Consider the following 21,636-nt stretch of genomic DNA (forward strand, 5'->3'; position numbering starts at 1 on the left):
AAGTGAAAAATTAAAAGACAAACTGCCCAATTAAAAATATGTCAAAGATCTGAAGAGGCATTTCACTGAAGATAATATACAAATGCCCAATACATGAAAATAGGCTCAGTTTCAGGGAAATGCAAATCAAAATCACAAGAGGCCATTTCACACTCACTAGGATGGCTCCAATCAATAAGAGAATTAATAATTTTTGACCAGGATATAAAGAAACTGGACACATATACAATGCTGGAGGGAATGTAAAATGGTTCAGCTATTTTATTTTTGTGGCACTAGGCATTGAAACCAGGGACATTTTACTTCCAAACTACACTCCAGACCTATTGTCTTTATTCTTTATTTTAAAAAAGGGTCTCAATAAGTTGTGGAGGGCCTCACTATGTAGCTGAGGCCTGCCTAAACGTAGAATCCTCCTGTCAGCCTCCCAAGTACTGAGATCACAGCATCTACCACCATGTCTGGGTTTTTTGGTTTTTGGGTTTTTTTTGGTTCAGGTATTTTAGAACTGGGTTTGGCAGTTCTTCAAAATATTAAAAAAAGTGATCACCTGATAATTTTACTCCTAGATACGTACCCAAAAAAAAGAAATATTATCTCCACCAAAGATACTCATATATGAATGTTCATAGATACCTAATTTAGAATACTCCAAAATGTGAACAACTCAAATATGTATCAATTGATGAGCAGATGAATACGTTGGAGAATATATATGCAGTGAGATATTATTTATTATTAAAAAGAAATGAAGCACTGATACATGTTATGCCATAAATGAGTACTGAAAATAGTATGTAAAGTAAAAGAAATCAATCTCAAATTTTATTTCTATGATAAATTTCTGTAAATCAAAAATATATATAAACAAAGTAGATTTTTAGCTGATTAATGTTGGTTTACTTGGAGAAATGAATAATTAACATGTAGAGTTGTTTCTTTCTAAAGTGAAAGAAATATCATAAAATTGACTGTGAGGTTTCAATAATTCTGAATATACTACAAATCATTAATAATTATGCATTAAATACAATATTTTACAGCAGTAAAATGTTTGACTATTCAACAATGACTTGTTGACCACTCACTGTAATAATACAGTGTTAAACTTGAGATAGCATTACATTTTTATTACTTAGTAGTAAAATGGCACTTATCATGAATGGATTTTTTCTTATTTCTTTCTTTGTGGATTCATTATTGGCATTTGGTAAAGTGACTAAGTTAATTTCTTTAGGTTGATTTTGTAAAATTCCATTCACAATAACCTCAAAACCATTAAAATACCTGGGAATAAACCTGACCAAAGACATTAAAGACCTATACAATAAAGACTATAAAACATTAAAGAAAGAAATTAAAGAAGACTTTGGAAGATGGAAAGATCTCCTTTGCTTATGGATAGGCAGAATAAATATAATCAAAATGGCCATTCTGCCAAAAGTTATCTACAGATTCAATGTAATTTCATAAAAATACCAATGACATTCTTCATGGGCCTAGTAAAATCAGTCATGAATTTTATATGGAGAAAGAAAAGACCCAGAATACCCAAAGCAATTCTTAGCAATGAGAACCATGCATGAGGCATCGCAATCCCTGACTTAAAATTATACTACAAAGTAATAGTAGTTAAAACAGCATGGTACTGGCACAACAATAGGCACCAGACCAATGGAGCAGAATAGAAGATACCGAAACAAATCCACACACTTACAGTCAATTGATCTTTAACAAAGGGGCCAAATTCACACACTGGAGAAAAGCTAATGGTGCTGAGAGAACTGGTTATCCATTTGTAAAATGATGGAACTAAATTCTTACCTCTCACCATGCAGAGGAATCACCTCGAGATGAATCAAATATATGGAAATCAGACAGAGACTGTGAAGATAGGAGGGCATAGGTTCAACACTCCAACATATTGGCTAGGTAATAACTTTCTCAACAAGACCTCCAAAGCTCAGAAAACTAAAACAAGAATTAAAAAGTGGGATAACATCAAACTAAAAAGTTTCTGCTCATCAAAGAAAACCATCAAGAATCTAAAGAGAAAGCCTATAGAATGGGAGAAGATCTTTACCAGCCACCACTCTAATAAAGGGCTAATATCCAGACTATATAAGAGCTCAAAAGACTACACTAGCAAATCAAATAACCCAATTAAGAAATGGGCAACTGAATTGACTATATACTTCACAAAATAAGAGATACAAATGGCCAATAGATAAAAAAAAAATGTTCAACATCATTAGCCATCATGGAGATACAATCAAAACTACACTGAGATTCCATCTAACCCCAGAGTAGCAAGCATAAAGAAGTTTAACAACAAATGCACTAGTTCGGCCACTATGGAGATCAGTGTGGAGATTACTTAAAAAAACTGGAAATGATTCCAGCATATTATCTAGCTATAGTACTCCTGGGTATCTTTCCAAATGGGTTGAAATCAGAGAACTACAGTAATATATGCGTACCCATGTTCATAGCAGTACAATTCACAATAGTCAAAATATGGAACCAACCTAGGTCTCCATCAATAGATGAATGGGTTACAAAATTATGGGAAGTACACACAATGGAATTCTACACAGCAATAAAAAAGAACAAAATCATTCACTCACAAGAAAATGAAAATACCTAGAGAACATTGTTAAGTGAGATTAGCCAAGTACAGAAAGAGAAGGGACATATTTTTTTCTCTAGTATGTTCAAGCTAGGGAGTATTATGGATATCAGAGAGACTCCAGATAATGGAGAGGAAACCGCAACAAAGCCAGAAATGAGGGCTGGGGAGAAAGAAGACTGAAGGCTGAGGTTAATTAATGAAAAAGATGCATTCGAATATGTGTATGCATGTCAATATAACATATTTAACCTGGACACTCAGTATTGGGCAGTAGGGAAAAAAGCAAAGGGAAAGGGCACCAAATACTGTGTGAATATATGCCATTGTTAGCATGATCCACATTATGAGGTGAGAATATAGTGCATCAATAAAAAAAATTCAAAGACGGTAAATCAATGTCCATAAGTTAATGCAGCTATTAGAAACCTTGTAACTCCTCTGTCCAACCCAAAGCTTAATGACTGTGTTAGCAGTCTATATTTTGTACATGTTAAAGGCTACCACTAGGAAAATTAACATACAGTGTCATATGTAGATGAATTGTGACAGTGATGCCATCAGCAAGAATTTTTAAAAATTCTGAAGCAATGTCCCCCATACAGATGGCTCAATGTCAGGAGGTACTATTAAAGTACATATCACAAAACTCAGTGCTCAGCTGTAACTCAGAAGAAATTTGTTGAATGAAAAATAATGGCCCTTATTGACATTATCTTAAAATGCATTTTCATTTTATAAAATGTAAGTTTTAAGATATTTGGAGACTATAAGGTTGTAAAGAACAACAGGGACCAATCTGATGATCTCTAACAAACTTTATTTGTTTTATAATGATGAGAAATTTAAAATGAATTGCTGTAAGATACAGTTATATTAAATATCATTAAAATTTTAACTCTTGTTTTATTGAATATTTTCCTTATAATTTACCTCACTTCCTATTCAAAATGTATATCTTCAGTTATAAAAATAATAAAAATTTAAAGAAACATAAGTACAAAATTGCTTCCTTCTGTTGGCCATAATTCAAGCAGAAGAGGTAAGGATATAGTCTAGATAAAGTTAAATAATATATAAGTATGTCTAAGGTTTTGAAGCTCTTTTATAGTAAAAGATTTAAACAAGTATAATTTGTGTATGTGTCTAGCAGAAATTACTACCATAATATCCATGACAAGGTTTTGACCATGATCCTCCTGTCTCAACCACCCAAGTACTGGTATGATAGGTGTGCACAAACATACCCAGCTTCTAAAATGTATTAATAAATTATTACTCAGAATATTTACTATTAAATTTTGCCATTGCACAAAATTTTTCAATTCTTTATATTTTGGCTAAAATAGGAATAGCAACTAAAGCAATATTTTTAGAGGATTATGTATATTATGAACTACAACTTTGTGATGCATTTATAGTGGCTTCTTTAAATACAAGGGCAATTTGACTACTTTACATATTCTAATTTTTGTCCATTAGTCAATAAGTCAATTTCCCTGATGTTTCATGATACTGAGGGGAAATGTCACATGAAAGGCTCAGGATTTGCCTATGTTACCTTGTTTGCTCATGACAGTGTTTGGAGTGGGTACATTTTTTTATCTATTGATTCATCAGTATTTTTCCAAATTTTAGCCTAAAATGTGAAGCTTTATGATTCTTATCATCTCTATTGCATCATAAACTCCAAAATCTATATTTATTATTAGAAGTTTATAGATACTTGGTATTTGGGGCTCAAATTATTATCATGTTTTATTTGTGTTAAACTAGAATGCACATTTCATATTTCTGCCTTCTTCAAATTAAATAGGGTAATAATTCTCAAGTCATTTTATGATTTTACAAAAGAAAAAAAGAAAGAATAGCAATTTACTATGATGGATTTCAAGTGGGTTCATCAAATGGCCCATTTTTGACACTAAATGCTCTAGCAAAATAATATTCTTTCTTGAGCCAAGTAATACTTCAGTCCACTAAAGACTAAACTATGACAAATCACTAAAGGCTTATTGAAATCAAGCCCACCATTTAAACTATGATATTGAATTTACTTAGCTCCAGGCCTGAATCTTATTTTTGAAACATCTGCCCATTTTCTGTTTATTACCATACAGCAATTTTTTATTTTGATGTGTTATTATGGTCTGCTATCATATGAAAATAGAATATACTTGTTCTCACAGTAATTTTCCTTTATTTTGTGCTTTTTCTTGTTGAAATACCAGGTTTGAATATATTTCTCTATAGAGAATTTTTGCTGAATAATAATAAAATTTTCTGAAAACGAATAAAATGTAATTTCAAATATAAATAATAAATATAGATTTTGAATATGAAATACACCATTGAAAATATATTGTAAATTAAAATGTATGCACTATAGGTAGAATATCAGATTTCTTGTTTTCAAACAGCTGATAAAAATTTATTAACTTTTGAAGAACAAGAGTGCATCTTATTTGTATTTCTTTATGCTTATATTTTAATAAGGATTAGGAAAAATAAAACTGAGCACAATAAATATTCCAAACTATCATGGGTTAGGAATAAAATATTTCATCCCGATTTTTTTTTCTTTTTTTCTTTTTTGTTGTTGGTACTGGGGTTCCTGGAAACCCTTCTACCTCCGGGCTACATTCCCAGACCTATTTTTATACTTTTTAAAATTTTTATTTGGAAACAGGGTCTCCTAAGCCAGTGCGGCTGGCTTCGAACCTGCACAGTCCTCCTGTCTCCTCCTCCCAAGCGCAGAGATTACAAGCGTGTGACACCACGCCCGGACACTTCAAATTTTTAATATTTTGCTGGGAATGGTGAGCGGTGAGCATGCCTATAATCCTACAACTTGGTGGCTGAAACAGGAGGATCACAGGTTCACAGTCAGCCTCAGCAACTTAGTAAGGCTTAATGAAATTGTGATTTAAAAAATAGAGCTGGGAGTGTAGCTAGATGTAGAATACACCTGAGTGCAACCTTTAGTACCACAAAAATTAATATTTGTAAATTTTAATTGAAAATTACTAAAATGTTGGGCATGTTTCAAGTTATTAATATGTGAAAGCATCCATCTATTATTTCAAATATGATTTATTGTGTACTTAGAGTGAAAAAGATGCTGTACTAAAAATACAACCATGAACATGTCAGGTTCCATCCCTTGTTACATAATGTAAAAATCTGGCTCCATGCATAGTTTTGAAATATTTCATAAAACATTGGGTACTTGAGGAAATATCTGATATCTTATAAAAAGTTCTCATGCTTTGAGTTTTATCTGTTTATACAAGTTTCTGAAAATATTCTTTTAAGAGAAGAAATGCACCATTTGTTTTGTGACCTGTGCACAAACAGCAAACTGCATTTCCCCTCAGGCAAAGATTGATTTAAAATGTTTCTTTTGAACTATAATCAATAGCTCTACTTTTTTTTTCACTTAAGAAATTGTTAAGAATGAGTATACTTGTTAACAAATAAAAAGCATTAAAGAAAATATCTAAAAGAGAAATACAGAAAAAAATTAATTCCATAATTTTTGAATCATCCAAAATACAAATACCCAGCATTATTTTATGATGTGAAATTATTATAGTAAATGAGATTTTCATAAACATAAAACTTGCATTTTTAGTTAGCAAAAATGCAAATTATTAATTTTATTTATTGAAAGATGTGATTATCAATGGATAAAACTCTGTAGCCAGAATTTCCTGGCTTTTCTTTTTAGGATATCCCACAGGAATATCCTTTTGAACTATTCTGATAAAAAAACCAAAACATTACTAATCACAGATGATAATTCTACAGAAAAAATTACTGAAATCACTTAGAGACTATTTTCAAGTTATGGAAATCATTTAAAGGTATGTTTATAGGATATTTTGAACATATTATTAGTTATATTACTGCTATAACTTGGGACATACAATAACTTCACCAAAATTTAAATCTTCAGATAATAAAAATAATGTTTTGATAGTAAGTTGTATGTGCATTATGCATTCTGGTTTTATGTAACTGTGTACTTCACTGTTGTGTTTTAGAAATAGTTGAGTGGTGGCACACGCCTGTGATCCTTCTACATGGGAAGCTGAAACAGAGGGATGGCAGGTTCAAGGGCAGCCTCAGAACGTGCTGAGGCTCAAATGAACCTAGAGAGACCCTGTTTTCAAATAGAAATAAAATCCTGGTGGGGTTGTAGCTGGCGGGTAGAATACTTTTGGGTTCAATCTCCAGTACACCCACCTCTACACATACACACAAATAGGTGAGTAGAAGAAATGAAGAGTAAAAATGCAAATGAAGCGAACTTAAATGGAAAGCCTTCTTAGCAGATTAATATCATTTCTTAATCATCATAAGTACCAATGAAGGAAAGATATGCATTTCTCAATGAAATGCTCAAGTTCGGATATTAGCACTGGAAACTGAAACCTGTCAACAAACTCTGAATTTAAAATGGGCTGTGTCATTATTTCAAAATAAAGAATAAAAAATAGAGCTGGAGTTGTCACTCAGAAGTAGAATGCCCCTGGGTTCCATATGCATCCATGGCATGCTTCTAGATAGAAGACATGAGAAATGTCATGTATTTCAAAGCCATGAATAAAAAACACATTAATAAAGTGTGTTTTCTTTCTCAGGCATAGTTCTAATGGGTCTGAAGGGCAAATTTACAAAGTAGAGAATATTTTAGTGCCACCAGATTGAAGAACAGCTACTCTCACATTGACTCAAGCTTCGTGCTCCTGGTATTGCTCTTCAAAATTTAAAGGCTGCTGATGAACAGAATACAACTAATTAGTCATATTGCCACTGCTTCCGCCTCCAGCATAAACCCAGTGAAATACTGCAAGCCATGCTAGGAGCACTTGACAGAAAGTGAGAGTAAAGTGAACAAAGAAATGAAAAATGAAAAGCCTGAAAAGCAAAATTTTCCTAGACTTCTCTGGTCACATCTATGCCTGCAAAATAATTCATATCTTGTATTCTGGATATCAGAAATAAAACCGATATTATGGAATGAACTATGATCACCCTCTTTTTATTGGCTTATTGAGTAGAATATAAAATCTGTATAGAGACAGTATATGTTCATTGTTTATTAGCTTAGTATAACACATTTTATCCATTGACTCTAAAAAAATTATTTAACAGTTTTGAATTATAATTCATAATTTTATCAGTGTTAAAATAAATATAGTATATGCCTTCAGCAAGTAGGAATGGGATAAATAAATTTGACAACTAGAACAATAACTGATATATGTATACATATATATGTGCATACATATATATATATATATATATATATATATATCTGTATATATAAAATCATACACACACATTTAAACTGTGGCACCATGAGCACCAGCTGTGGTAAGTTTTGGTCTTAACAGAGCTGCTCCTTAGGTGTCAAACGAAATTTAAGATAGAGTTACTTCTGTTTCTTTTTTTTTTCATTTACCTTATACATGTGTATGACATATTTGTCTCTATTCTAGTAAAGTCCTGATCCTAATTTTTGTTTTTGTTTTTTGCCTTCTTTATCTGGCCATATTTTAAAATTAAAGTTTGGCCCCTATTTGCTCAAGCATTCTTAATAGCATGATATTATAGTCAAGTAAAACCAAATCTTTAACAAAGTCTCCATAAAACTGTGAAATTTTATTCTGTCTTAATCTCCAGCTTCATAAACTTCCTCTTAAAAATCTTATAAAAAATTTTGTAGCAGTTACTATATCCATGCATGCATCTGTATTTGCAACCAAATAATAACCATTTGTGATGATAATTTTCTCTTTTTTGACTTTTTATTGTAGCAATTTTTAAAATATATTTATGGGTGCATTATAATCTACATCTTAATGAGGTACAAGACGGTAGAGGCATACCTGAACACATCACTCATTTAGTAGGAAAATTTACTTTCATTAAAAATATTAACCTTGATTCTAATGATAATTTCATGTCTTTTTACTTCATCCTTGTATTCACTGTGTCATTTGCTACAACATCTGCTAAATAGTAGATAGCAGTAACTTATCCCTTTATTTATTTTTTTCAATAGTGAATATACTGTACAACCATTTACCTAGGTTTTCACTTTAGAAGAATTAAAAACGTACTTCCAAGAAGCTAACACATAAATGTGACAGGTAGACAACTTCTACAAGCAAATATATAATAAATATTCAGTAAATAGTAAGAAAAAAATAAAGCAGTGAAAGTTCTAAAGGCAGTATTATTTCTGTTAGAATATCCAAAGAAGATATCAGTTTGAATGTAATATTTGGGCAGATATCAGAATTAGTCAAAGAAGAAAAAAAAAGAAATATATATATATATATATATATATATATATATATATAATTTCATAGAAGAATATTTCTGGCAGAGGAGAGCAAGCACAAAGATCCTCAAGTGATATGCTTGATGTCACCAAAAAACCAACAAGAAAGTATCGCTGGAATTGTATGAAACAGGAAAAATAATAGTAGGAACTGTGATTGTTGAAAAAGTATCAAAGGCAAGCCACATATGTACCCTTCCTGGATGAGTGAATTAGGGAATGCTGAGTGTCACAATACTAAATAATATCCAAGTAAATTAGAATTAATTAGCCTATTACAATGTGCCAGACATTTTGACAAAATAACAACAAAATATCAATGGAAAAGACTTGCTGTCAGCCATAAAAATTTTGAATATAATTGTGAAGATCAATCAAAAAGACAAAAAGGTCTTCTCATCACATGAGCTATTTTGGTATTCTGACTTTGTGATTTTTATTGAATAAGCTTTTAAATCATGGCTTGTGTTCTTTATAATAGCAGTGCTTTCCAGGTGAACAGTATATTCTAAATCAAAATTCGGTTAAATATCACAATTTAAAATGAGTTTAATTTTATTTTAGCCTTTAAATCATCAATCCACTTATGGAATAAACACTTGATCAGTGAGCATTTAGGAGGCCAATTCTCCTAGGCTGCACATTTTCTGCTTATCACATATGTAGTACTGTATACCAGTGAGCTGTCAGCACAAATTGCAATAGCCAAAATATGGAACCAACCTAGGTCTTCATCAACAGATGATTGGATTGCAAAGTTATGGAAAATACACACAATGGAATTCTACTCAACTATAAAGAAGAAAATCATGTCATTCACAAGAAGCTGGAAAGACCTGGAGAACATTATGTTAAGTGAGATCAGCCAAGTACAGAAAGAGAAGGGACATATGTTTTCTCTAATATGCCCAAACTAGGGAGTATTAAGGATACCAAAGGGACTCCAGACAATGGAGGGGAAACCTCAACAAAGCTGAAATGTAAGGGTAGGTGTGGAAGAAGGCTGAGGTTGATTAATAGAGGAACTACATTCGAATATGTGTAAAAGTGTAAATGTAGCATGGTCAACCTGGACACTAATTGTTGGGGGGAGGGGAAGTCGGGGACACCAAACACAGTCTGAATATATGCCATTTTCAATATGATCCACATAAAAATAAAAAATAAATAAGAAAAACAAAAATAAAAACAATTTAAAATATTAGATAAGGCAAAGCAATTCCATAAACATAAACATTTTTTCTTTTCATAAATTCTGTTATTTTCTCTCACAGACTTTTTTCAACAAACTAATTAAATATATTAAACATTAAAAAGACAAAATATAATTAACTGTATAAAGAAACTTATGACCACATAATGATAAGAAAAGCAATAAATATTAGGACTTAAATGAGAGGACTAATATCATGAAAAGTTTATATATTTCTTTGGCATGTTTGAAATTAAATTGGAAAAGAAGGATTATTTAGAATTAGATAGTGGAGATTGCTATTCATTCAAGAGGAATGAAATAAAGAGAATACAGTTGACATGTATAGGTGAGGTAAGAACAATTCTGATTAATTTTAAGGAAAATTCCCCAATAGTACTATAAAAGATATATGTGAACCTTCTGTGTTGAGGAGGATATTAAAGATACTGTCATATTGGAAAAATAAACCTGTCCATGTTTTAAGTAGAAAAGCTTATGGATAGAAAATTTGAAGATTGACTAGCCACTGAAAGAAAATGACTATAAAAAAGCAAAGTTCAGGAAAGTTTCTGCTAATGATTTCATCCATCAGTGCAATGTGAATTATTCTAAAATGCACTCAGAAGAGTTGCAGTGCTTCTGAAGAATCTCCAAATAGCTACCATCAATTGACTGTATCTATAGCAGTGAAGAAAATAGACTTCAAGGGCTTACTGGAAGTTATTTTACCTGTTCATTTACCTACGTATCTATCTACAACAATATGTAAAGAATAATGTCTTTTTCTCTTCCATGATTTCCTCTTATTGTCAAATTGAAACTTATTTCTCTGATAAAAGGAGAGCTGAAAAGTTATCTTCTAAGAATATTTTTCAAAAGGCAGAGAGGTCTTTTGAGGCAAGAAGCCTCTAAAACTCCAAAAAACTATTTAAGCTAAGTTAAAGACAACATAAATAAACTCATAAGAGAAGGAAATATAATAGACTCCCTTGACAGCTGGGAGAAGTCATAGAAGACATAACTTTGACCTACAACTCTTAAGATTAAGGGATCCAAATCTCAGAGTGGTAAAATGACATAGAATAGAAGAAATAAAAGTAATAGGTAGAAAGAAAAAAAGGTGAAAAAAAGAAAGACTTTAAATCTAAAAACTTCATGATGATCCCCATCTTCACTCTACAGGTTTTATTTTTCTTAGGCAAACTTCCCTAAAAGGCTTTTAGTCCTAAAGGCCTAAAGTCCTTTAGTCCTAAAGGACTAGCTTCCCACCTAAAGTTCATAAGATATTTAGTTAACAAAGTATGAATAAAAATATCTGACACTTTGTTAAGCCCATTGACACCCAGCCCCACAAATCAGATGTCAGGAACCTGAGGTTTCTGAAAAAAAGCATACCTACATTCCTGCTTTGTGCCCTACCAATGCAATTACAAGCATTTTCTATAAAAGAAGAACCATAAAGACCCTTGAATGTGTATCCTCCCCCACTTTCCTGTCTTTGTCTCTTAAAAATAAAAAGAAATAAGTTAAACATCACCAAATATGACACACCATGTAAGTAATTTACACTCTCAAAATATACACTAATATGAAGACATTCAGAATGTGCAGTGTCTTAGCTAGAGCTTTTCTGTATTTCTGTTTTACACATAATTTCATATAGAGTACACATCATTTAAAATCTCTAAAGAAAAAGCAGTGTTGCTATTTAGAAACTGTAGAACAGTCCAAGCAGCTGCAAGTAAGATATTTTTATTACTAAATTAATAATTTAAAACTGTACCAGAAGGGACCATTATCCCTCTGGATGTGAAAGCATATTGTTGTTCAGCTTTACTCAGCCAAGAGCTCTTAATTATAATTAAATATGCCTAATTAAATGACAGCATTTGGACCTTGGTATTTTGGTTGATGAAGTATTTGTTTTCACTGGTTTTGTATGGTTCATATAATTTAAAAAGTATTACTGTGCCCTATCATGAAATATTTTTGAAGAAGTATTTGACTATAATAGAATTATAAATTGTAAGTCTTTTAGAATTCTTTATTTCCATCTAATAGGCTAATCTACTTAAAAGATTAAAGAATAAAATAAAAATAATATTGAAATTCTTTCTAGGAATAACAATTAGGATACTGGTAAGTAATTAAATATAATTAGGGATTTGAAAATATATTAAATTTTAAAATCTTTTGAAATAAATAGAAAGCATAAAGTTTAATAAGATTTATCTCAGATAAATTCTTTAAGTTGAAAATAAAAGTTCTATTATACTTACAAAAGTCTTTTTAATAATGATAATCAAAACTTAATAATATGATAATGTATTAAATGAATAGAATTTATGTAGGTATTACTATAAGCCAGGAAATAAATCAAGTACTTTAAGAATAACTACTTTTAGCATATAAAATACTATGCATATCAATTGTTGTAACTGAATATTGTATTCTGATATAAAAATTATGAAAAAAAATCCTCAACATAATGTTCAGCAAATGTTGAAAAAATTTGAAGTATAATATTCAAAGAACCTTTAAATTTCTATAATGCTGATATATATGTGTGTGTGTGTGTGTGTGTGTGTGTGTATGCATAATTGTGTGAAAAGAAAATCAAAGAGAAAATTATAATTTAGGCTTAATACAGTTTAGGAACATTTACTACCATGTGCAATGACAGCTTTAATCCCAGTATTTTTAAGAAAGAGACAGGAGGATTTCAGGTTCACGGGCAGCCTCAGCTACTTAGTAATACCCTCAGCATTTTAGTGAGTCTCTTCTTCCAAATAAAAACTTCTGGGGGTTTAGCTCTGAAGTAGAAAGCCCCTGGGTTCAATCTATGATACAAAAAAAGAAAAGAAAAATAAGAAGGAAGAACAAAAGGAGGAGAGAGAAGAGGAGGAAGAGGAGGAGAAGAAGGAAGAAGAAGGAGGAGAAGAAGGAAGAGGAGGAGGAGGAGGAGGAGGAGGAGGAGGAGGAGGAGGAGGAGGAGGAGAATACTTATTCAGTACAGTTCATTCACTCAGTTTAAACTTTTGAATTTAGAAACTGTATAGAAGTCAAATTTGTAAACCAAAACCTATTGTTTTATATAACTACTCAATTTTTTAGTCTATAGAGGAGAAAATAAGGTGACCTAACTAAGGAAATAGGAGGGAGAAAGAGGGAAACTCTCTAAAGTACATGATGCACTTAGACAAACATATCAAAGTCAATCACTAAGCCAAGCATCGGAAGCAGGGATGGGGAAGGAATGGGGTGAGGACTGAGTGAGGGCTAATTGGATGATGGGTGCATGTATGTCTACACAAGTCTTTAAGATGTATGAGTACAATGCACCAGTAAAACATTAAAGATAAATAAATAAAAGAAAGAATAAAAAATAGAGCTAAGGGTGTAGCTTGGAGGTAGAATGCCCCTAGGTTCCATCCCCAGTACTGCAAAAAAAAAAAAAAAAAAGAAAGAAACATACAAAACTTAGAAGTTTGTTCATTGCAACACAATATTTTAACCTTTGATGATATAGTATACTTATCTATTTTAAAAATGTTAAATATTCTTACCATTGTGTAGCTGTGGGCCACCTTCATTAATTCAATGCATCCTTGAGCATCTGCAAATGCCCGGATTCCTAAACAATTGGATGGATGCAGAAGCTTCATGAGGAAGTGGCAGCAGACTTCTACCACTTGAGGAAGCTGAAGGAGGCATGCTGCAGCAAGGAGGTTTTCAATGGTGTCTTCTTTCAACTCCAAGCAACCTAAATGTAAGTACAGAGGTTGACAAAGCTTTGCATGTAAAATGTTCTATTATATTATTTGAAACATTAGGCATCTCCACACTGATCTCCATAGTGGCTGAACTAGTTTGCACTCCCACCAACAGTATAAAAATGGATCCACCATATGATCTGGCTATAACACTCCTAGGTATCTTTTTAAAGGGGTTGAAATCAGAGACCTATAGTAACATATGCATACCCATATTCATAGCAGCACAATTCACAATAGCCAAAATATGGAACCAACCTAGGTCTCCATCAACAGATGAATGGATTACAAAATTGTGGGACATATACACAATGGGATTCTATTTAGCTCTAAAGAAAAACAAAATCATGTTATTCACAAGAAGATGTAAAGACCTGGAGAACATTATGTTAAGTGAGAACAGCCAAGCACAGAAAGAGAACGGACATATGTTTTCTCTAATATGCCCAAACTATGGAGTATGAGGAATACAAGAGGGACTCCAAAAAGTGGAGGGGGAAACCTCAACAAAGCTGAAAAGTAAAAGTAGGAGAGGGAGAAGGCTGAGGTTGATTAATGGAGGAGATATATTGGAATATGTATAAAAGTATGAATATAGCGTGATCAACCTGGACTAGACACTCATTGTTGGAAGGGGTAAGGGGAAGTGAGAGGTAGGAGAGGGCACTGAGCACAGTCTGAATGTAGGCCATTTACAATATGATTCACATAAAAATAAAAAATATAAATAAACATCAGGCAAACTCATTTGAAGCTGAGTCTAGATTAGCAAATATAACTCAGAAAAGATAAATATAACTCCAAAAATGCTGGTAGTTTTATTTTTTTTTAAAAAACTTTGTATTTGTTCATTTAATTCTCATAATCACCCAGTACATATAAATATAGTTTCAACTATATACCTGTATTCATGTCAGATTAAACCATGTTTTTTCCCTTGGTTGTAAAATTAGAAAAAAGAAATATTGTTCTAGCTATATATCTTCAAATTTAGCGGAGCAGTGGTTCACCATGTTTCTGAAAAATGCATATATTTTATAGGAAGAGAAGATAACTAACATATATTCATATGTATGTGTTGAGCATTTCTAATATCGTATTTAGCTCACTGGACTGATGCTCTTAATTCTTTATTATACTTCTTTTCTTTTGTTCAGTTATTCACTGCAAAACATGAGCTCCTCATTGTTTCCTTTTGTTCTAACTTTAAGAATCATTTATTAAAGAATGAATCTATTGCTGGGACATTTAGAACTCACCTTTGAAGCATTCAGTATTAAAACTCTTGGGTTTGATGTTAATTAGTAGTTCAACGTCTTTATGGTTTTACTCTAGATTTTTTGTGTATATATGAGTGATTTTAATAGATCCTATTCTTAGAATGGTTTTATTCAATTTTGGTGGCACAGACTAGCAGCCCATCTCTAGAAATCCCTCCCCTCATATTTTTTTCCAGAACACAGGCTCAGCTCACAATTCTCTTGAGTCATGTGAAACATAACAAGTGGATGGTGGGCAGAAGAGATGGACATGCGGCTACCAAACTAACACAGTGCGGATCGGCCCTCACCCATGCCCTCTTCTCTTGTACCAGCTACTGAGATTGAAAATAAACCCCAAGGGGATGAGAAAAGCACACAACAAATTAAGAGTCAACGTCCTGAATGGAAACTTGAAATCACTAGCTCCAGCTGATAATAATCAAATAATATTAACTTAATAAATTAAGCACTTGAACATATATAATTATATTGGCTACTACGGACTAGTCTACTCTAAATTGTAGTTTTAATTTCATTTTAATTATACCGAATCTGTAATTATGACAAAATGTGCATAGTATATATATATTTTTTGTCTTCTTTATTTATTCTTTGTTAAATGAATCAACATTTTCAGTACACTGATTAACCATTTCAGAGTCCACCTTTTTTCTTCTTTTTTATTAATAATAAAATATTATTATATTATATATATAATATAGAGCATTGGTTATATATAATTTATAACCATTGCTCTATATAATATAGAGCAGTGGTTATAAATAGGGATATTTAAGAAATAAAATTGTTTTCTTAACATGTTTTTGAAATCATTGGCCTTGCTGAGAATAGTGATGTATTCTTTCATTAATGCTGAAAAATTATTGTTCACTTTTTTGTGGTACTGGGGATAAAACCCAGGGGCATCCTACCTCTCAGCTACACACCAGCCCTGTTTTTTATTCTTTATTTTGAAACAGGGTCTCACTGAGTTGGAAAGGGCCTCACCAAGTAGCTGAGGCTGTCCTCAAACCTCGATCCTCCTGTCTCAGCCTCCCAAATGCTGGGATTACAAGTGTGCACCACCACACCCAGCTGTTCATTTTTATTTAAATGATTCTTCTCCAGTTACCTTTCTCTGATATATATATATATTCTTCAATATTTGTATTTTTATATCTACCATTCACTAATTCTTTCTTTATAATTACTAATTACTTAATCCCTCATCTTTAAAAATACCAATAACTTTTATTATTCTTGTTCTCAGAAGTTCTTTCCAAGAGAATTACTTGTATCACACAGGTTAACATTAGAAATTTTTTCAATTAGAATTATTCACGTTACATAAGTTTTAATTAATTCAAAAAACATTAATTTTATTTACATTTGAGATATTTAATTTTATATTTCCTTGAGTTTTAACTTATTCTTTTATGTGTCCTATCTTCATATAACTACCTTATTTGGCTTTAATATATAATATATATTAATATATTTAATTATATATAATATATTAATATATTTAATTATACATAATATACATATATTAATATATTTAATTATATAGACATATATAGACATATATTAATATATTTAATTATATAATATATACATATATTAATTTAATATATATATGTAATATGCTCTTTTTTAGAGTAAAATTGTGAGAATTTTAGGTTTTTCAGAGAAAATAATAGTCTTAATCACTCTTCTCAGAGTTTCCTAAATTTGACTAAAGTTTGAATTGTCCAAACTAGTTTTATTTCTTATTTTACTATTTGCTTGAGTAAATCATATATTGCAACTTTAATTATATTCAGTAACACTGCTTAATCTCTATGTCTAAGGGATTTTTAATTTATTTGTAACCTTAAAAGACATTCTACAATAAAAAAAAAACCCACAACAAAGTAAGAATCAGAGTTATGAATAGGAACTTGGAATCAGTAGCTTCGGCTAATAACAATCAAATAATAGTCACTTAATAAATTAAGCACTCAAGTATAAAAATTTAGAGAGATATAATTCTATTAAAATTTTATTACTCTGTTGTCCTCAAATTAAAATTTAAAGTGTATTCTTTTCAGCTAGCATATATATATATTCTAAATTTGCAATGTTACTATATATATATATATATATATATATATATATATATATTTTTTTTTTTTTTTTTTTGGTGGTACTGGGGTTCCTGGAAGCCCTTCTACCTCCGGGCTACACTCCCAGACCTATTTTATATTTTTGAAACAGGGTCTCTTACGCCAGCGCGGCTGGCTTCGAACCTGCGCGATCCTCCTGTCTCCGCCTCCCAAACGCGGGGATTACAAGCGTGCGCCACCACGCCCGGCAAATTTTCTTAAGATTTATCTTTCCATCATAAATAGTTCAATGACAAAAATGTTGCTTACTTCAAAATTTTATCATTCTAGGACTATTAGGAAAGATCTTTATAAATTCAATATCTTTACACTATTCTTACCAAAGTGTTTATTCTAAAATACTTTCCACTTACAGTAATTTGTGAAAATTGTACAAAAGTGTTCATATACCTTTATCTAGATTCACTAAATGTTAATGATTTTTCATATTCAATTTTATATGTGGGTACACATTTAAGTCCTAATGGCTTAATTGTTTAAAAATTAATTTCAGTCACCATATCTCAACCTTAAATATAAAATCATACCATTGTTCAAAATACTAGAAATATGATCAAATCTAAAACTGATGTAGCTGTAATATACATTTCGCCAAAAGTTCATCTCTCATGGTACATGGCTTTTGTTTTTGAAATTCAGGATCTAATCAAGGATCATACACTACATTTACTTACATTCCTTTGTTTTCCTTTAATCTAGAAGTTCCAAGCTATTTTCTCACTTATAATATTTATTTTGTTAAAGAATCCAGAATAGTTCTTTTGTAGAATTTCTCAGATTGGACTTGTCAAAGTTTCCCCAATATTTAGAACCAGATAAAATTTTTTTGGGCAAGAACACCATTTACCTTGTATTTTCTCAGTGGCCTAAGATGATAAGGTGAGGTCAATATCCCATTGAGGTGGTGTCAAGTTTGACACCTTGTTTCAGGCATTATCTATAATATTTCTTCATTTAAAAATAAAAGCCCTTCCTTTTATAATTAATAAATAATCTGTTGAATAAGAAATACCTTTGCTTTTAAAATGACTTTTCACCATAACATGTTTAATAGATAAAAAGCATTATAATTTATTTATGAGTCTTTCTAAAAGAATAAGACAGCAAAAGGAATTTAAAGCATGCTTCTTAGTGCAGAACTTTTTATGAAGAAGAAAATAAAGAGCAGGTAAAATGGAAAAAAATAAATTGAAGGAAACTGTGAATAAGGTAAAATTAAGATGATATTTTTCATATATTAATTTTCAACTTAATATTTATATTTTTATAAGAGGAATATTATATCAAAATATGTAAAATATTTTTTTTAAAATCACAAGGTTTTAATGAACTCACAAAGACTCTGTTGTCCAAACATCTCTAAGTAGTATAAAATTGAGGGTTGTGGCTGTGTGTGGTGGTGCACACTTGTAATTCCCGTATTTGTGAGGCTGAGACAGAAGGATTGTGGTTTGCAAACAGCCTGAGCTACTTAGGCCCTTTGCAACTCAGTGAAGCCCTGTTTCTAAATAAATAATAAAAAAAAAATAGAGCTGGGTGTGTAGCTCAGAGGTAGGATGCCCCTGGGTTACATTCCCAGTACTGCAAAAATAAATAAATAAATAAATAAATAAATAAATAAATAAATAAATAAAGGGTTGTGAGTAAATTCAGCAGAGAAGATATTTGCCTATAGAAGAAAATTATTCGAGGAGTTTATATTTTACATAGTCAATAACATCATAGTCATGATGTCAAAATCTTAATCTGAAGTTAGAGTCATACCAATCTGGGCAATTTAAGATGAATCTTATCATTGCTAATTACTGACAAATTTTCTGGATATAAAATTTTCAAAAAATTTATCTAAATGGTTACATAAGTTAATCAAAAAAGTGTTTGCATGCTTCTTAGCATAGATTATCTGAAAATCAGATAAAATAAATATGTTATGGTTTTTATAGAATTCACATAACTACGGCTTTATAGCATCAGTAAAATGACTTCCTGAATTTAATTTAATTTCCTTTTTGTCCAGTAGTATTTATGCAGAAAAGAATTAGTACAACAGGCCTAAACTGCTGTCCTTGAAAATGCCTGCTTACAAGATGTCTCCTTAGCTGGTGTGTTTCAAAACTCAGATTTTAAAAGGATTCCTACTATTAACTAATGTGAATGGCTCACTGTGCCTAAACTTATTATATATAGTCCAGTCTGGTTTTTGCTGAACATCCATTTTCTTCTGAGATGCCAGAATACCGATATGTTTTAGACAGAGGCTGCATATATAATCAACCACCTAAATAAAAAATATTTTGGTCTCCAAGTAGCTTCTCTCCCTGGCATGTTATCACAACTCACTGAACCACTGAAAAGGAAGCAAGCAGGTTCTTTGAAGCTCCAATAGAAATCAACCTTGGAAGTATGCATTTCTTTTTCTACAGACTTCATTCCATGGGCTCTTATGCTTTCCTGATTGTGTTATGTGTCCATCTGCCATAATTTATCATAGCCCTTTGTATGCAGTATTCTTATCCACCTCAGTGAATCACTAACAAGGTTAGTCTCAGGGACCTCCCAAAATAGTATTCTAATCAGAAAAGTTAGGGTAGAAGGCTGGAAGATCAATATTGCTAATATAAAATATAATATAAATAAAGCAACCCTAATTAATGTATAGCCTTATAAAATCATATTTAAGATTCTAAAAGACTTTTGTAGAAATCACAAAATGGATTTTCTGAATCATATGAAAGTACAGTGAATGTAAAATAGCCAAAACAATTTTGAAAATAATACAGTGGCAATATTAACACTACCTGATTATAAAATTTATTACAAACTTACAGCAATTAAGCCTGATTTGGTGTTAGACTAAACAAAAACAAAAAATCGATTACTGCTACAGATTAAAATTCTTTGTTTATGCCCAAGGCCATACTGGAAGATACAAAGACAATTCCACTGAAAAAAGGATAGTGTTTGATCAAGTCAGATATCCATACACAAAAACTTGCATTGCAAGCTTTGTCCCACACAGTATGTAAAACTTATTCAGGAACTAAAGTTAAGCATTAGACTACTAGTCCTTTATAAGAATAGAATAAATCTCCTTGTGATCTTGGGTTAAAGATTTTTAGGTAAATATTAAAAGCATAACCTACAAAAGAACAAATTGATATATTTTACTCCATAAAAATTAACAAAAAAGACATTAATATATGAGTAAAAGTTGAATAATAGACTGTGGAGATGTTTACAACTCTTATATCTGAGGAACTGTTATATTTAAAATATATAAAATACTCTCAAATTCAACAAGAAAAAAATGTAAATGGGCCAAGCAACTTAATGGTCATTTCACAATAGAGTTTGTATCAATTGCTGTATATCATTGCTGTATATCATTGATTCTTCAGGGTAATACATATTAAAAGCACAACATACCACTAACCATTATTTAGAAGTGCTGATAGGAATGTGAAATTTCACAACTACCTTGGAAATCACTTTTGCACTTTCACCGCATATGACATAATCAATCTACTGGTAGGTATTACTTAAGAAAACTGAAAGAATATATTAACACAAAAGCTCAAGGTCTCTGGTCTAATTTTCAAGTTTTTGATCTATCTTGAATTGACTCTTGTGCAGGATGAGAAAGTGGAATTTATTTCCATTTTTATGCATATGGTTAGCCAGTTTTGCAAACACATTTGTTACAAGGGCTTAAGTTTTTGGCCCCTTTCTAATAAATCAATTGACTGTGTGTGGATTGTTTCTGAATCATCTATTCTACTCCATTGGTCTATATATCTATTTTTGTGACAGTACTATACTGACTTTTTATTACTATGGCTTTCTAGTAGAGTTTAAAGTCAGGTATTGTGATTCTCCCTGCATGGTTTTTGTTGCTGAGAATGACTTTGGCTATTCTGGGTTTTTGTTGTTCCAAATAAATTTAAGGATTGATTTTTCTATGTCTTTGAGAAATGATCTTGTTAATTTAATGGGCATTGCATTGAATATGTAGATCACTTTTGTAAGTATGGCCATTTTGATGATATTTAGCCTGTTCATGAATATGGAACATCTTTTCATCTTTTAAAGTCTTCAATTTCTTTTTTTAATATTTTATAATTTTCTTTGTAGAGGTATTTTACATCTTTATTTAAGTTAATTAATTCCTAATATGTTATATTTTGTGGGAAATCTTGAGTGTAAGTGTTTTCTGGATGTCTTTTACAGTGGATTTATGATTGGTGTACAAAAAAAATT

At 31.2% G+C, this 21,636-nt stretch overlaps 1 protein-coding gene across 2 annotated transcripts in view; it reads right to left on the minus strand.

Moving 5' to 3' along the window:
• The window catches only part of KLHL1 (kelch like family member 1), a gene marked incomplete at both ends in the record, with an annotated part of 325,168 nt that overhangs the window by 176,133 nt on the left and 127,399 nt on the right, over positions 1-21,636 (minus strand). For both annotated transcript variants that reach the window (XM_080690084.1, XM_080690083.1), the window contains one exon: positions 13,746-13,942. In XM_080690084.1, coding sequence (XP_080546210.1) covers positions 13,746-13,942 — 197 coding nt within the window. The remainder of the gene's footprint in view (positions 1-13,745; positions 13,943-21,636) is intronic.

Source organism: Muscardinus avellanarius (assembly GCF_963383645.1).
Source record: "Muscardinus avellanarius genome assembly, chromosome: 2".
Lineage (NCBI taxonomy): Eukaryota > Metazoa > Chordata > Mammalia > Rodentia > Gliridae > Muscardinus > Muscardinus avellanarius.